The sequence below is a fragment of the Anser brachyrhynchus genome (genome assembly GCF_964034855.1).
Source record: "Anser brachyrhynchus genome assembly, chromosome: 3".
NCBI classification, from domain to species: domain Eukaryota; kingdom Metazoa; phylum Chordata; class Aves; order Anseriformes; family Anatidae; genus Anser; species Anser brachyrhynchus.
In genome coordinates, this window is record NC_137696.1 from 28,734,982 (window position 1) to 28,752,742 (window position 17,761).

At 40.3% G+C, this 17,761-nt stretch overlaps 1 protein-coding gene across 4 annotated transcripts in view; it reads left to right on the forward strand.

Annotated features, from left to right (window-relative positions):
• LPGAT1 (lysophosphatidylglycerol acyltransferase 1) overlaps positions 1-17,761 on the forward strand; it is a 67,997-nt gene that overhangs the window by 35,385 nt on the left and 14,851 nt on the right. For all 4 annotated transcript variants that reach the window (XM_080586308.1, XM_080586309.1, XM_080586311.1 and 1 more), the window contains 2 exons: positions 1,314-1,587; positions 9,223-9,349. In XM_080586308.1, the coding sequence (XP_080442434.1) occupies positions 1,314-1,587; positions 9,223-9,349 (401 nt within the window). The remainder of the gene's footprint in view (positions 1-1,313; positions 1,588-9,222; positions 9,350-17,761) is intronic.

The following is a 17,761-nucleotide window of genomic DNA, read 5'->3' on the forward strand; positions in this document are numbered from 1 at the left end:
ATGAGGTAAGTTTGAAATAATTGCAGTGGTGAGATTTTAAAATTTAGGATACAGACTTTCACAAAACTTGTATTTAATAAAATACTGTTTCTTCTTGTTTTCCACTTAACACCACTACTTCCCTCTTCCTGCCAGGGGAAAAAAAAAAAAAAAGTACAGTGGAAGGTTTGTGACAGTACCTTGAACTTAGAGAACCCTTAAAATGCTAATTCATGTAAATTCATGCCTGTGAAAATTTGGGTGGCTTGCTCTTGCTTTGTGTGGAGGTGGGAAGAGGCAAGATTGTTGTTGAAGATGATGTAGATATTTCTGCAGTAATTAAAGACAAATTTTACTGTCTTAAGTGGAAAAAGTTGTCCTAATATGTTAAAGAGGAGAAATTAATGAGTCTTTTTCCCTACCCTTGGTCCTTTGGGTTTAATTATCACCTGGCTATAGTCCATATACAGCTAATTATCAAACTAGGAGTTGGTGTCATACATCTAGTTGGCTAGGCTGTCTCTCACTTTCATTGCTGTGGGCTTTTTTTTTTTTTTTTTTGAAGTTTACGCAAAGCAAAAAATGCTTCCCACTCAACAGTTTCTCCTAGAGGAAGAAAACCTGTAAACATTGCAGCCCAGCCTTTCATTTTTCAAATGAGGCTTTTTTCCTTTCGTATGTGGTATGGAAGAGATCCAGTCCCTAAGTGTGCCCGTCAGGGTGCTGATTTCAGCTGAGGGGAAGCACCAAGCGGCCCGGTTTGGGGAGAAATCCGCCGTTCTGCTGGGGTGGGGAACCTGGGCCTGGCCGTGAGGTCCGGCAGTGGCTTCTGGTGCCCGTGCAGCTCTCGTCCCGGCTGGGGCTGAAGGGAAGAGGTGTGTGGAAGATGATGCAAGGAAAGTTAGTGTTCGGCTAGTAGAAATTACTGGTGCTACGTGAACCTCAGAAACACAGCTTGACCCCCAGGCTGTATTGCAGAATTCAGTTCAGTAATTTCAGCTTGAGGAGTTCAATAAGGAACTCTGTGATGACATCCCCCTGTTAGGTGGAGTGCTCATTCACCGTCCAGACATGACTCCTGCAGAGAAGTCACCAAATAGGGAGTTTCATCCTTGCTAGCAAAGATTTTCTTTTCAGCCTGTTTGTGAAGCACCAGTGGGTACTCTGAGGAGAAGCCACCAGTGGGTACTCTGAGAAGTATATTGTTTTATGCCTCACAGAGGCTTGTTTGAGTCTCTGAAAGGGGAGAGAAATCTTTGAAATGTATTAATTATTGGTCTGATGTTGTCTCTTTTAAGCATTCATTTTATTCAGGCAATGTTTTATTCTTATAGGGAAAAGCACACCGTGACCAGCAGCTTGTGTTACTCCAGGAGCATCTAGAAAAATATTACAGGAGCCGTAATCGGAAATGGATTGTTTTATTTCCAGAGGGTGGCTTTCTTAGGAAAAGGAGGGAAACAAGCCAGGCATTTGCCAAGAAAAACAATTTGCCATTTCTTAAACATGTCACCCTGCCAAGACTTGGGGCAACACAAGTAATCCTGAAAACGCTTGTTGCTCCGCAAGAAAACGGAACTCCTGCAGGTAGAGACGCTGTGATAAAAGGTAAAGATCACTTAACTCTTGGGGATAAAAAGCAAATTGAATGTCCAAGATGTTTGCATTGTTAAGCAAAACCTTTTATGTATATTGAGTTGGTCTGTCTACACATCAAATACACCCATAATGCACGCTCATTTATATAAATGTTTTCATATTTGCTTTTATTTCCTCTATTTTTGATGTTGAGACAAAAAGAAAACCTTAATTTTAATTTGATTTAGTCTGCACTGTGACTGCATGAATGCTTGTCTCAGCACACGTGATGGGCAGAGCAGATACTGGAATGAGCACCTGGCAGGGGCGAGGAGGTGGGGCAGCTCCTTTCTGCAAAACCAATGGTTTATGCTGCTTTACAGTACTATGGAACTGCAGTAAAAGTATTTCTGGAATATGGAATAAGCTACGTTTAAGTCTTTATTTCTGGCTTTAAAAGTAATTTTGCATCCAGTGCTGTGTATTTCATTCTTCTTGAACTATTTTCTGTTGAGTTCAGTTTCCTTTATTCTCTCCAGATTTTTATGATGACTGTCCTTTTGTTACTGGGAGTTGTGCTGTCACTGACAGGACTTGAAAGATTGGTTTGGGTCTCTTGTATTGGAAGAGTTATGAGGGATCAAGACTATTCCTGCAGCATTATTGTTCTGGGATGCCTGGGCTGTAGGGGAGAGTACAGCTGGGATATAAATAATGCCTGTAGTTACGGGACTTGGTGCTTTTAGTCTCTCAGTTTTAAAAATGAACTTCTTGGCACTTTCAGACAGTGGAGTTGGATCCTGTTTAACCTAGTTGTGGATTTCTTTTACTTACAATGGATAGGGGATTTGTGTTGTTCTCTTATTGGTGGGTGGTGCTGGTATTTCCATACCAAAATTATTATAATCATTTAGCAGTTTTACTCATTTGGAACCAAATACACAACCTAGTGAAGCCACATTCACAGATAACATTTTTTTTCTGTGCTGAAGTTCAAATTTCAGGGTTAAGAGGAAGCCTCACACAGAAATTACTTCCAGATTTTTAGTTTCAAAGTTACTTTTGTCAACATTGGAAATGAATGGAGATGATGCTCTTGCAGGAGTGGAAGGAATATTTTAAATGAACTGAAATCAAGCTGTGAAATGCATTAGAATGTTTCCTTTCAGGCTACGTTCAGAAAAGAAGGACTCAAGAAAGCCTTAATTTTCTTAGAAAATTCTAGGTTCTAAAAAATGAGAAGGAAAAGTTCAGCCTGTTCCATTTCTTCTTCTCTCAAAGGCAGAACAGTATGAAAAGTAAGTTCCCCAAACGAATTGCAGGTCTTCTGGTGCTGGAAGGGAACCAAACACACTTTGTTTTCATGATCTCAGATTTCTATCTTAGAGTGCAACTTCTCTGAACATCAAGCTCTGCTAGTTTTTGTTTGTTTGTCTGAGTGGCATGATTCAGACCCTTGAGAAATGGATATCTGATAACAGTTGACTTAGTTGGGTAACAAAATAAATGACTCATCTCAGAAATATAATAGAAGTACATCTACCCATCCTTCTGAAAAGACAGAATTGGGGAAAAATAGGAGAGAAATATTTGTTTTTAGCTATTATTCTTTCAGAGTAAAAGAGCACTGGACATGAAAACATAATAAAAGGGAAGGAAAAGAGAAGTAAAAATAAATTTTGTAGGCTAGGAAAGAGTAATATTTGACACGTGAAACCGAGCTATTTATTTTAAGTCCTCTCCTCTCTTAAGCTCACCAAAATGTTTTTACCATGGTAAAATTTACCATTGTAAAATTTCTCTTCCAGAAATGTATGAAAGTTTAGTTCTTGATCTATACCTTGCATGGAAGACTCTTGCTTTAATCTTCTGCCTTCCAAATGCTTTTACTTTACTCTTGCCACTTGAGAAAATTGAGGAATATTTGTTCAGCTGAAGGAAATAAAACATTGCAAGCTTATACAATTTTAAAGTGTAACAGGTTAGTGGTCATCTTTCCTTTTTATCTGTTTTATTTTTCCCTTTTTTAACCACTTGAAGAAACCTATCTCAGTGAAATCAAACTTGGGTGTATCTTCTTTGGTTTACCATCATTGAGTTGTGGATGCCAGAACTAGCTGCGTGTACGGTTTTGTTTTCACCAGTGCCTTGCATAGAAATTGTGCGTAAACTTTGTCCTTCCTTACTGCACTCCCTTGCTTGGGAAGTGACTTTTTTGTTTTAGTAGCATCGCATTTGAATTTCACTGTGAAAACATTTTTCCTCTGCACTACTTGTTCGTGTTCTCTGCACTGTGTTATTTAACAGTGTCCCTGGTGTTCCACTGTCCTGGGTTCCCAAGTTATTCAACTTATTATAGTAAGCTTTCTGCTCCGTTATTTATCATTCTCCCAATCTTTTTGTTACTTCCGAGTTTCATTAATAATGATTAGAGTTCATCTCCCCCCTCACCTGATTTTTGTTAAAGTGCTTTATACATTAACTCCTTCTCATCAAAAATAATATCCCTTTCCTGTTGAGTTTCCTGGGTGTTAGTGCAGAATAGAAACAGGACAGCATAAAAATACTTGATATCTGTCCATCATCACCCTAACCCTGTGGGGACTGATGGTTGGGCTGTTTTTCTTTGGTGTTTTTTTTTCCTTTTTTTTTTTTTTTTTCTTTTTACAGGGCACTTAGGCCACAGTTGCAAGTGAAGTGTTTCCTGAGTTGGAAAGAATTGATAGTCTTGAAAGTTTGAGAGTTCTCTTTGCAAGAACTAGCCAAATCTTCTGGCAAAAATCAACTAGTCTGGTTTTTTTTGTTGTTGTTCTTTGGTTGAGTTGTATGTAGATCCAACTCTTAAGAAGGAACAGTTGGCAATTCAAAGGGGTTTGGAGCAGTTGCTGACTGAAGATATGCATTACAGAGCTTATTTTTGATCAGCTGTGCTCTAGTACACTTTTTTATCCCTTTTTTTTTTTTTTTTTTTTTACTGTGCAGTAATTTCTGTCTGATAAGAGGGTGCTATGAGCTTGGTCACAGCCATATTAAAATGTTACCTGACTGTTTTCAGAGGTAGCACAGTACACTCAGTTTTGTTGCTTTTTCTCGGAGAAGTTCAATTTTCCTTTCTGCAGAGCTGGACTCTGGACTTGGTTTTTTTAGCTCACATTTTGATTCACTTTTTGTGGTGGAATGTGACTTGAATAACATGTGGGAAGGTGGTCTTGGCTGTTTGTTTTAATCCTGGAAAGGGGGCTTCTGGTTTTGTTCCCAGGTGATTTCTTGCAGAGAGATCTTGGGATGATGAGTAAGATGTTCCGTCTGAGCACTAATCTTTGAGGAAGGAGTTGGTTTTGAGGTCAGTGCTACAGCTGATCACAAGAGGACAAGTAGAGGGTGAGGGCAGGCCAGAATGTGTTGCAGGGGAGGCAGTGGGCCTCTTTTGGCTACATGTAGAGCAGCGTAAGCTGTTCAGGAAGCCACACCTGAATCCTAGTGAATGCTAGCAAATATTTTCTTTCACAAGTGGAAGCTGGAGTCCCCAGGTTCACTGTCGGTTGATGATTTCTTTCCTATTCCAAGTGCAATTTGACAGTGTTCCAGAGCTTGGCTGGAGGCAAGGTTTCCAGCTAAGCCTCCCTTTATAGCTTATTCTTTTTCTCAGTGGTGACTACTGATGGTCTGCTGGTGGCTTTGAAGAGTCCTGCTCCTAGTCGAACCTGGATGGCAGCATTGGGTGGGAGTAACACCAGGGAATAAATGGAGGGGACAATGAGAAGCTCTGAGGCTCAGAAGCTCTGAGCCTAAGTAAATTTCCAGTTGGAGATGGTCAAGTGTCTGCTGTGTGAGCACCACATAAAATGAGAGAGCACTGACTGTCTTGAAGAATCTGCCTGAACTAAATAAAAAACAATGTACCATTGCTGAATGCAGAGTTAGACAAAAAATAAGACAAAATAGTTATGAAGATTTATCTCTGCTGGTGATTCAAAAAAAAAAAAAAGTAGGAGACTTTGTTTTATTTTGATTTTTGTCTAGATCAGAAAACTGCCATAACCTCTGATTGCTCAGTCTTGTCTTTGTGCACGTGTGCATGTCTTAGCACTCACAAGGCAAGTGAGTACCATTGATACTGAGGTATATTTTTACCATGTGGTTTGAGTACAGCTGTGTAGGACAGATCCCCGCAGGCCTGTTGTGAACGTTTATGTACAGTTTAAAAAGAATCGGACTGCTGGCATTTTGAGGCAATTTGAGAAATTAAAATCATCCACCTGGGCTGAAAGTGGCAAGCAGTCCGATGCTGAGGACAGGAAAAACTAGTCCTTGGAGAGATCAGCTTAAATTTGGCCTCTGCAGCTGTTCCTGCTGCTGAAGTCTCTGGCAGCCAGGCTGCTCAGTCTTTCAGCAGGTGCTAGAAATGAAGGATGAGGGTGTCTTTTAGCGGAGGTAGAATGTTCAAGAGGGTTTAGCTGCCAGAAACATCTGTACCTGCGTTGGCCAAGCCAAACCTGGCAAGAGGAGTTCTTGAACAGGTATACTTGATGCCCTCTTTTTCTGTTACAAATACCAGACCTGAGATTCACACCATATTATAACTGTCGTAGTAGCCTCTTCTGAGTTTCTGCTTGTTCAAAGGTCTCCCTACACCTGAAAGCAGCATCCTCGGAGATGTGGAGGTCCTACCCCCTTGTGTTGTGTGCAGTTGTCCATCAGGATCTGCTAGAGCTTCGTGGCTTTAAAAATAAGCATGCCTCATAGGACACAGCACAATATAACCCCTCAAAAAGGACAGTAAGATTTATTTCACAATTAATTTTTAAAAAATCCTTGGTGACTTTGGCGCTTTTTTTTTTTTTTGTCAGCATGAGATCTTGGACGATTATATAAGGCTTATTTTAAACCAGAGTATGCAGAAAGATGTCTGGTTTTGATTTGATGGTGCTTTTGTAATTGCCTGTGGAGGTAGCTGCACCAAGACCTAGTTGCTCAAAGGAAGGCCTATAGAGGGTGAAGTTGCCTTTAGAACTTTTTTTTCTTTAACTTGGGGTTCCTGGTGGACTGCCAGAGGCAGGTCTTTCTCCCCACGCTGCCCTAGAAGGGGTTGGAGCTGATCTGAGGAATCCACGCACAAATCTGCCCCACAAAAGCAGAAGGTAAGAAATCATCAATGAGGAGGACTGCAGCAGTCTTCCCATAATGAAGTTTGACGCATTATCCACTGAAAGAACAGTTTGAAATTCTAGCTAAATATTTAATAAATGATTTTAAAACATTTTACTGTAAATAATAAGATAATGTGCCCATATTTATCTGGCGCTTTTTAATTACAATTAATGATCTTTGTTGCTTACTCAGACAATTTACTTGTCTTTGTCCATTCCCACTTTACATCTGGGAAAATAATAAATCGAATGGCCTTGTTTTGAAATCCATTTCTAAATGAATACTTATGTGGATTTACTATTAATTTCATATTGGCTTTTCTCTAATACATTGCTACTTTTAAAATGAAGAGCTCTGCACTTAGTGCTTTTCTTGAGAGCGCCTTGACAAGCACTCCGTCATGATCCTGGCAGGCCTGGAGCCTTGTGTTCTCATTTCACGTGTCTGTCAGCATTTTGAAATACAGTATTTCCAGAAGGTGACACTGTGGATATTTCAGCTTGACCTGTGTAGCTTGCACGTTGTCAGATTTTGGAACACTGCAGGCTGCATTCATGAACTAAATGGTATGAAACACCGTCTCGCCCCACGCAGGTAGTGCATTTGCAATGGTAATGAAGTGGTACAGGTAGACACCGCGACAACATTAGGTGCTTTTTTAAGATGACAGATAGATGTGATAGGGTTGCTGTAAATGTCTTCACACACTTAATTAAATTAAGTACAAATTAAATGAAATGCAGGTGGAAACCTGTGAGTCAGTCAGGTATGTTCTAGTTGGTGTGGCTTTCAGAGTGCGCCTCAGACTGCATTGCAGATTTCTTCATGTCTGCGGTAGCTCCTCAGTAAAATTTGGGTGGCAATTTTGGACAAGACCAGACATTTGTCTAACCCCAAATCTTCTCTGTGGTTCCAAATGCATACCAGAGGAAAAGTATGAACAGAGCAAATACACATCACACTCCTCCCGTCACACTTCTCCCTTACATTCTCCTAGTTTATGATTATTTTCAGTGTGGCACGTTTCGTGAGCCAGGTGGGGGTTTCTGCTTATTTATTTATTCCTCCAGTGGACATTTCCCTTGTACATGTCCAGTTTCCTCATGAAACCCAGTCTTGGCATCCTTAGCATCCTTTGGCAAGGAGTTCCCTGTGGTTTTATTTCCCTTTGCATGAAGAATCATTCTCCTCTGTCTCGAAACCTTTCTCTCTTGGCTTCAGTTTGAATACCTCTACCTATACTTGTATTGGAAAGGTTGGTGAACAGTCTTTCACTGTCTCCATGCTGTTTTTTGTCTCAACCTCTATCATATTTAAGTATCTCAGTTGCAGGCTTGAAGAGTCTTGAACGTGGTACTAAGCTGTAACACCTCTTACTTTTGCCAACAGGTGGTTATTTATAATAGACACCTTTTAAAATTCTGTGAGATATACTGCTGGCTATGATGTAACTGTATGCTATTACTCTACTAGCCCAAATGTGACATGACCTCAGACACAAGACAACTGCAGTTCCCACGGAGTGGAAATAAAATTGACAAACTCAGCTCAAAAGTGCCATCTGGCAGTGTGCCCCTTCTTGGCTCGCTTTCCAGGTCTGCTGCTCTCCCCCTTGGTGAACCTGGGGACTGAAGATGGGCCAGATGGGCTGAAGCAAGAGCAGAAAGAGGGCTTGGCTAAGCTGCTACCTGTTCTTGACTATTGCTGGTAGTAACTTACATTGAGGTTTAGATATGACTCCGCTGAATAATTTTCACAGCAAGCATGTTCACCTCCTTTGACCCTTTTTCATTTTCTGTATATGGTGAGAAGCGTAAGAGCATGCCCTGCTGTCGGCCTTCCAGAGACCTTGTGGATGGAATCTCCATTGTGAAAACCGACCATCTTTTCCTCTTCATTGCTTTCCTGTCTTTCACACAAAAAGTGACCAATTTTTCTGCTTTATCCTCAGATTTTTAAGAACCAGTAAGGGCTTTTTTTTTTTTTTTATTTAAACAACCAACCAAAAAAACTTTGAAAATCCAACTGTATTTTATGACACAAATCACCTTTATCTCCTTGCCTTACTCCGGCAGTGAGGTGGGTTGCCCAAAGGGATCTGCATGGCTATTCCTTCATCAGCGAGCTGCAAATGAAATAGGTGCTGAGAGTTCTTACAAAGGCCCATCTGTAAATGTCCTTAAAGTGCAAAGAAAATTGGATCTTTGTTTTTTGAAGTTTTCCTTTTGTGGAATGGGGGGAAGCACCTAAGATTTGGGCCAAGGTGGTATATGACTATACTCAAAAACTGGAGTTGCTCTGTCGTAAAATGTTGGTCTTGCCAGAGTTTGTAAAGAGTATTTCTGTGCTCTGAAATGAAATCTAGATTTGATTTTTGGCTGTCTTATGTTTTCAAATTTTTAAGCTATATTTGAGCTTCATAACTCCTAAAGTAATCTAAAAATGGAATAACTATCAAATCAGTGTCATGCACTTTCTGATTAATTTTAATACAGCATTTCTTTTTACTCCTAGAGAGCAAATCAAAAGGCCTCCAGTGGGTGATAGATACAACCATTGCGTATCCCAAAGGTGAACCTATAGACATCCAAACCTGGATTCTTGGCTACCGGCAACCAACAGTTACACATGTACATTACAGGTAGGAAATAAACCTTCTAGTCGCACATTGAATTAAAGTGTGTGTGTATATATATATATATATATAAATTACTCAGAAGTTACTAGCAGCATGTTTCAGGATATGGGAAATCAATAGCAATGTCTTGTGTATATGTGAGTCTCACACAGGTTGGCAACTCATTATTTAACGATTTTCTTGTGAAAAGTTCAGTGACCATTCTATGGCTTAGCATGTTAGAGTTGTTAGGACAAGGAGTTATGGTTTTAAACTAAAAAAGGGTAGATTTAGATTAGATATAAGGAAGAAATTCTTTACTCAGAGGGTGGTGAGGCACAGGCACAGGAGGTGCTCAAGGCCAGGCTGGATGGGGCTTTGGGCAGCCTGGTCTAGTGGGAGGTGTCCCTGCCCATGGCAGGGGGGTTGGAACTGGGTGGTTCCAACCCAAACTACTCTGTGATTCTGTGAAATTTTTGACTAATGCCTAATGGTTTAACGTAGTTTTGCAGAGTATATTTGAAGGCTATGTCATCTTTTCCACTTCAGTGTTAAGTTGATGCTAAACCCAGCTTAGTGTTTTTCTTTTTCCTATAATAACAACAGACAAAAAAAATCACTTTGTTTTTAAATAATAGGGCTTCTGAAAGATTACTATGTATAGAATTTAACTTTCTGACAAATTTCAGCTTTTTTTGCAAAAAGCACACTCTTAATTGTTGAGCAGAGCAATATTCTTGCAATAGCAAATCTAATTGAAACTTAGAATGGGTTACCATTTAAAATCTTAATCCTCAGCAGTTCTTTGTCTCAGGGCCTACACTAATGGAGAGAGAAGTTGTGCATATATATATATATATATAACCATCTGCTTTGTGGTTCTGTCTTTTTATATATCTACATCTGGATGCACAGAGTTAAAACACATAAATATGCAGATCTAAACTGCTTCTAGGAAGTTGATTAAAAAAGAAAAAGCAGCACCACATACCTGATTGTTGTAACACAGCTGTTACTTGCTTTGCTTTCACTTGTTTTTCATCTGCCCACAATTGATTGGATTTGATATTGACTGCTCAGAAATTAAATATTTTCTTGGAGTTTTTTTTTTTTTTAAGAGGTCTTTGTCCCTGGACGTGGGTAAAACCAAATTTTGGCATACAAACGTTTTCTTCTTTAATCAATGAAGCAAGCAAGGGTATTTCATTAAGGCAGGGTGTATCTCCTGGGCTGTGTATCACTCATTGGTATGAAGATGCCAGTGATGTTGTAAGTGAATGCTGGCTGAGAAATAATTACCTTGGTTGCTAGGAAGTTGTCATCATGCATACTCTTGGGGTAAGAACTTGATTAAAGATTAAATTTCTTGAAAAAATCTTATTTGGAGCATATTAATAGTACTTCATGATCTATTAAACTCTGCTGTATTTCTTCTCGTGCTGCAAATGCATGTGTATATATAATAGAGTTCTTGGGTCAGGAAAAGGGTGTGAGGCCTCAAGCACAAATACTTTAATTAGTATTTCTGATATGTCTGGTGGTTGCATGTTTAGTTGTTTTTATGTTAGTGGTGCTGGTCTTGATCAATATTATTCCCCACCATCATTTTCTGGATGTTCTTAGGCATTTTTTAGTGATTGGTGCCCTAGGAAGTAGCTGACAGACACTTTCTTCCTTTACTGTTACTTCTAGCTCCTGCAACGCTCCCTCTCAAGTGTCTCCCTGTTCCCACCCCATACACTCAGGAGTTCAACCACCAGCTGAAGAGGTCATTTTTTTCCAGAGAAATCCTTGTTTTGCGTAGGCCCTACACAGAGTCTGGGGGTGATAATATGGGAACTTTTTTCACAGCAGTGCTACAGGCTTTATCACCTGGGAAAAGCAACTTGCAGCTGTCTAAGGGAAACCTGAGGCTGCCTTGCTCCTTAGTGTTGGGAGCAGCTTTGACAGAGTAGGAGACCTTGATCAAGGAGGATGGCACTGTTTCTGAAAAAAATAAAATAAAAAAATGCTACCTTTCCATGACCAGAAAGGATTTATCATTTCTCACTTCTTTATAAAAAACAGTCTTTTGAATGTCACGTATTCCAGCTCTCTGCTTCTGCTTGGTAATTTCAACAGTGCAGTTGTGTGATTCAGTAAAAAAAAGAAACTCGTGTTTGCTACATACTTGGAAGTAGAACAAACTAAAGAAAATAAAGATAACAGAAATCTTCTGTATTGATTGTGCCCTTTAAGTTCAGTGAGTCATTATGTGCTTTTACAATAGATTCCTGGTTTGGAAGTCTGCTGCTCTCTAGCAAGAAGAAGGCCTTGCAGAACAATTTAGGTCTAGTTTGTTATAGAGTGTACTAGGCTGGGGCTCCTCTTCATCCTAAAATAAAACAGCTGATGCTCGTACATCAAAGATCAGGTCCATCTAAGATGAGACCACTCTTCTTCTTATCAACTTCCCTTAAGCATTTGCTAGTAACCATTGTCAAAGCAAATAAAGTAATCCTATCGCTGATGTTTCGTAAAAGTATGATACTTAAATTACGCATTTGGGTTAATGATATATAAAGCAGCCTGCCTGCATATTGTGAAACCACCAGCAATCCAAAGACTACCTGTCCTCATTAGGAGTGCAAGTACCAGCACACAGTGTATCTTGGGGATGAGAGGAAGATGCTTCTCCCACAGAGCTCTTTGATCTCCCAGTGGATTACTTTTTTAAAATTCACCCTGCAGTTTTGTTTAGTGCACTTCTTGCTTTAAACACTGTACACATTGAATCTTTTTGGAAGAGAAGTAATTCACTGTCCTGTTACAGATAGTACCAAGATGATTTTCTCTCCAGAAGAGTTAAAATCTGGTAATGAGGGCAAGAAATCACCCCAGCTCCTGCTTTCAGGAGCTTGGCTGGTGTGCATCTGGGGAAGCTGTATCTCGACATAGCTATCAGAAACTCATAATAGAGGCAATGTACTGTTTTTTTCTAGTCTAGGGATTTTTTTCTTCAAGCGAGTAGATCTGACTGATTACCACTTAAAATATTCTGCAGCAGGTGATGTGAAAGCTGCAGCTACAGGGAGAAAAACATACACGCAACCCCAAAGATATTTTATTCTTATTTTCCTAACTGCTGTTTGGTTTTGATTTGCATTTAATTGCAAGTCTGAAATCTGCAGGAATATTTTAATGCTCTTGCTATGTCAAATAAGTTGATCACGTTTGGATCACAAAATTGTGTGGTTTTGTCTTAATTCTCTTTTGCTGTTTACTGAGCTTCTGGCCTCTTGCAGTAAGGTTTCGGATCTCCTTATGTGGGTCCCCTTAGATGGTATTTTAACTGGGAATGACCTTGTGTGAAGCACAGTACAGGATGCTCACTGGAGTTCTTTTCTACAGCCATGTTTAAATCTGTTCCTGCTTTTTATAGAAATCTGCCTTCAGGTTTCTCGAAGGTGAATGTACTTATAATTTGTATAGGACATCATTTACCTAATATGCCTTATTCAGGTCATCTTAGTACTCCCTCAGATCTCTGGGATAATTGCAAGTTGAATGTATTTAGAATTTCACTAAAGAGATTTCCAAGACTACTTAAAGTTTTTTTCTTTAAAAAAGAATAAATCTGCGGTTGAATTAACTTCCTGCTTCCAAACATGTACATTGAAAACATAATTTTTAACATGAGCATAAAGATGTTGTTACCTTCCTTGTACTGAACTTGAACATTACAGTGCTTGTAATACTAAAATTTTTAAAACTGTAAGAAATTGTTTATTGCTGCGTGTGGGTTTGTTTTTTCCAGAGGGTCAAAGTCACTGATTTGGAGGGCAGGGCCTCTTGGTTTAATTTTTAAAAATAACTTCTAGTTCTCGTGACTGACCCTATAAAACTTTTTGAAGTATCCCCCAAATGGAAACTACGGTAGCAGCACATCTCTGAGGCTGAGCGCTGTGTACCATGCCTCTAAAATGAGAATGGAGGGTCTTGGTTCTGCCTGGTGCTGTGGCTGACTTTCCAGTCGGGGTCGTTCTTGGTTGGCATGCCAGCTTGAGGTACGTGTCCTCTGGACCATAAGAGCTGCAGTTACACCCAGGACAGCGACTCCTGCAGATCTCTGGGAGCAGATGGCAGCAACAAGAGCGTGGGGAGGGAAACCGTGCGAGATCCCTCTGCACATCGATGCTTGGTGGCTGTAAAAGGCCAGGCTGGACGGGGCTTTGGGCAGCCTGGTCTGGTGGGAGGTGTCCCTGCCCATGGCAGGGGGTTGGAACAAATTGATCCTTAAGGTCCCGTCCAACCCAAATCATTCTGTGATTCTATGGACTTGTCTGATACCCTTTTTAAACTGCTTACACTTTAGACTTTTACAACATCCCGTGGGATTTACTACATGTAATTGTTCTGGAGGGTGGCAGTAGGGAGTTGCTTCCCTTTTGCATTAAACTTTCCACCGATGACTTCAGCGGGTGCACCCTGTTTCCCGTGTCCTGCCAGTTACGGATGAATCACTCGCTCTGCGACCGACCCATGGCTTTGCAGCGCTGTCTCATATCCTGCCTCGCCGTGCCCCTTCCAGCCTGACGAGTCTTCGTGCATTTGGTGTCTCCCTACCCCAAAAACCTCTCAGGTTATCTTTGTGCCTTTCCTGGTTCTGCTGTAACCAGTTTGGGAGATGACCGATGTCCCCAATTCCCCACAGTGATTTTGGGATCACTTAGCAAGAACAGCTCATCTCGGAGCCTGGGGCTGTCTGTGCGCGTGTAGCTGCTCGTGCTTGTTCCTTCCCTGGTGTTCATTGCCTTGCACGTACTGGTATTTGAATTTGGTCTGTAACTATTGTCAGGTCCTTCTGCAGCTCTTCTCATCTCTTTGACTACCCAGAAGAATTCTATACCAGAACTGTCATACCATTTTGCTGTCCTTTTTTTCAGGCTTACCATATCATCTATGAAAGAGATGTGAAGAACTAAAGTATCTGGGACTAGAGCTGTGGTTTGGAATGAGCGCAGTGAATTTTCGCCTTCAGTGTTTATGATAATCAAATTTATTTTTAGATATTTCCATGTAGCTTTAAATATATATTTAACATTTATGTGGATAAATGTATCCATGTTTATCCATGGCAGCATTGGCAGAGAGCAATTGAATTTTGTGTGTGCATGAGTTCACTCATGTTGCATCATCTTTTTCTGTTGCTTACACAGACATTTTCTGTTGGATTCCATTCAGGGCATTACAGCAAGTGCTTCTTTCTTTCTTTTTTTTTTTTTTTTCCTAGATCACCTGGCTTTACTCATCAAGGGTTATTTTTTAACAGAATGCTGCGATGTCATGGACACCTTCAGGGTTTTAATAATTTCAAATCATGTACTGATGGTTTGAACCAGGTTGCTGGTACCACTAAGAACCTGTAAAGATGGAGTATGAGCTTGGGAAACAGGGTGTCGGGTAGGGAAGAGTAAGGAACAACTGTTCTCTCCCTGAGAGTTACTGGTGGGAAAGAAAACCTTACAGCTCAGCTGGCACTTGATCAAACCTTCTCCAGCAATGGGAAGCCAGATAATTGAAGCCCAGCGGACTGACAGCAATTTCTTAGAGCTTATTTTTGAAGTTATCAGCATGACCAATGGAAAACTCTCTTTAGAGCCTCCCAGGTAGTGTCCTCACATGTCCAAACGTACAGCGATGACTTGATTCCATTGCCTTGTCAGATCTTAATCAGGAATGGTTCTGTGGTGGAAAAAAAAAACACAAAACCTTGTATGCTGGTTAAGCTGCATGTCTTGACCTGGAAACATGAGCTTCTTCCAATTTGTCTTCTGCATGGAAACCAAAATATTACTCTAACAGAACAACCGGAGAGTCTGGGGCTGTCAGCGTGGAGCACAGCTGCTTATTTTGCAGATCATAAATCTGTGATGGTTCCTCAGTGATTCTTAATTCTGAGAACCACTGAACATTAACTACTGCTGGTCCCCAGCTGCATGGGCAAGTATCAAACCAGTGACTGAAGTCTGAAAGGTCCTATGCTCCATTAAGACCTGAGATGTCCCTTTGAAAAAGATTAGTACGTTTCTTTGTTAACTTTTTGAAACAAACTCAGTTTGCAAAAGGAGATACTGAAGGAAAGTGAGTTTTATCTTTTCATATAATTCCTAAAACAATGGAAATGTCAGGATTGTTTCTGACACAGGAGATCTCTGAAATTGCCATGAAATGTGTATAGAATATGTCTGGATTGTTGTTACCCACCTTTTTACTTTGTTTGATACAATGAAATTTTGCTCATTACTTTTCCTAATTTTGAATGCTTTGGGAGTTTACATTTAAAATATTTTTAGGGAGGTTATTTTAAATGACTGGGGAGAGAGGAAGGTCTGTGTCAGCCTGCGCTTTAGCACACCAGTTTCTCATCTTCTGTTGTTTGAACTGAGTTCTAGGTCTAGAAAAAATCATTTTTAAAAAAAAGTATTTGGAAAAAGTAAACAGTAATTTCACCAGATGCAATCTCTAATGTAAGAAAGGAGACTGGGGACTTGAAAATGCTTTTTCTTTGTTTAAAGCAATCCAGAGAGAGATGTAGCTTTTTTCCACTGCTGCTGTTCATTTTCTGTGCTACTTCCTTGCTCTGAAGTAGAGGAAGAGATTGCAGAGCCTCCTTTGTTTCAGTCGTTCAGCCAGACCTCCCTGCCATCCCCCTTGGTCACAATCTGTCTCTGCCATACTGTCTTCCAAATCTGATGTTTTCCTTTTCTCACAGCCTGTCCTTTTAATGCAGGATTGTTTCTTTCATCCTACTTAGAGAGCAGCAGGAGGAGTGTAGAGGACACAGTGACCAGCCTTATTTTTTCATTTTTAGAAGGTTTTTTTTTTTGCTGATGGAAATGTCAGAGAGAGTTCAGTTTAATCCAGCAATCATTTTTGGTTGAAAGCTCAGTTTTGATAGGTGAGTTAAAGCTTGCTTTTCAAAATACCATTTTCTGTACAAATCACATGGTTTTCAGAAGCTCATGTTTAGGCTCAGCTATGGCCTCACTTTTCCTCAAGATTTTAAAAGAACTTTCTTGGAAAAATGGGCAATTACCAAATTTCACATTCTTCAAAACACAGAGGTGTGAAAGCTTACCCTTTGAACTATAGAATAAATTTTTGACCCTCACAGACTTTCCTCAAAACTCTCTGGAAAGTGCTGAAAAACCATTTTTGCTCTCAGAAACATAAGAAGCAAGGAGAATATCCAATTAACTTTGTCCAGGTCAAACGGTGCCGGTGTTTTGGGGGGAAATTAGGGTGGCTGTCTGTTAGAGCACTAAGCGAAAGAAAAGGTTACATGCTAGGAGGTGCAGGGTATCTTTAGCTAGAGGAATCACTGTAAGATCTGTCAGAAAGGTTGGTCTACCCCTCAGAGTAGTTTAGCTTTGTGCAGGGGTCATCCTGTGTGATGTGCATTAAACGTAAATCCAGACTCACGACATTTACACTCTGTAGAAATAAGTTGAGTGATTTGGTGTCTGTGTAACAAGACAGCATACTGGCAACCCTCCTCAGCTTCTACTTTTCATCCACACTGAGCTGGGTTTTGTTGTTTGGGGGGGGATTTTATTTTTATTTTTACACCAGTCACTCTTCAGTCTGGCTTGGCATTTCTCAGCTGGTCTCTGACTTTAACAGAAAGATTTCCCTAGTGCTGCCGTTTGCTGTCAAAACCCAGGAGTTTAAAATTGATTTAGTTAAAACAAACAAACAAACAAAAAAAAACAACAACAAAAAACGAAACAACCTGTCTGTGAAGTTTTTTTGACATCTAGACTCCACTCAGTTAGGAATGGCTTGGTGTTGTAAGGTTTGTTTTGCACTAAACTTCGCCTCCGCGTACAATCATGTCCCCGGTTTGCTTTGGGCAGTACTGAGGGTAGTGTAGAGCCCCGGAAGTCAGAGCGAGCCATAGCCCCCTCCACAGCTGAGAGGAGAGCCGTGGCTGTGCTGCACGGAAGGACCACATTTTATGAAGCTACCTCAGCCATCCCGCTGCCACAGTGCAGATAAGAACTGTGTCACCTTCCTTCGTCATACCAGTTTTTGCCCCGTGCTGCTTTTGAAGCAAGCTTCTAGCTACTGAGGAAGTTTGTTTTCTGTGTCTGCGTGAATACAGATTTATTAAAATAAACTAGACTCTTAGCTATAAATAAAATGGAATATTTTGTGGCTGCTGAATGAGTTTTGCAGAAGCGTCTCTGAAGGGCATCCAGCGCGGCAATACATTTTAATATGCTTTTTTTATGCAAGTAACTTATTTCTGGATGTGCCTGAGATCTACCAATGACCTCCATCATGCTGAGTTTATTTAAAGAGTCATTGGAATGGCAAATAAGATGAAGAAAGAGGAGGGGGTAATAAAGAATTCAGGATAGGACAGAGGATGAAAGGCGATTAGTACTTACA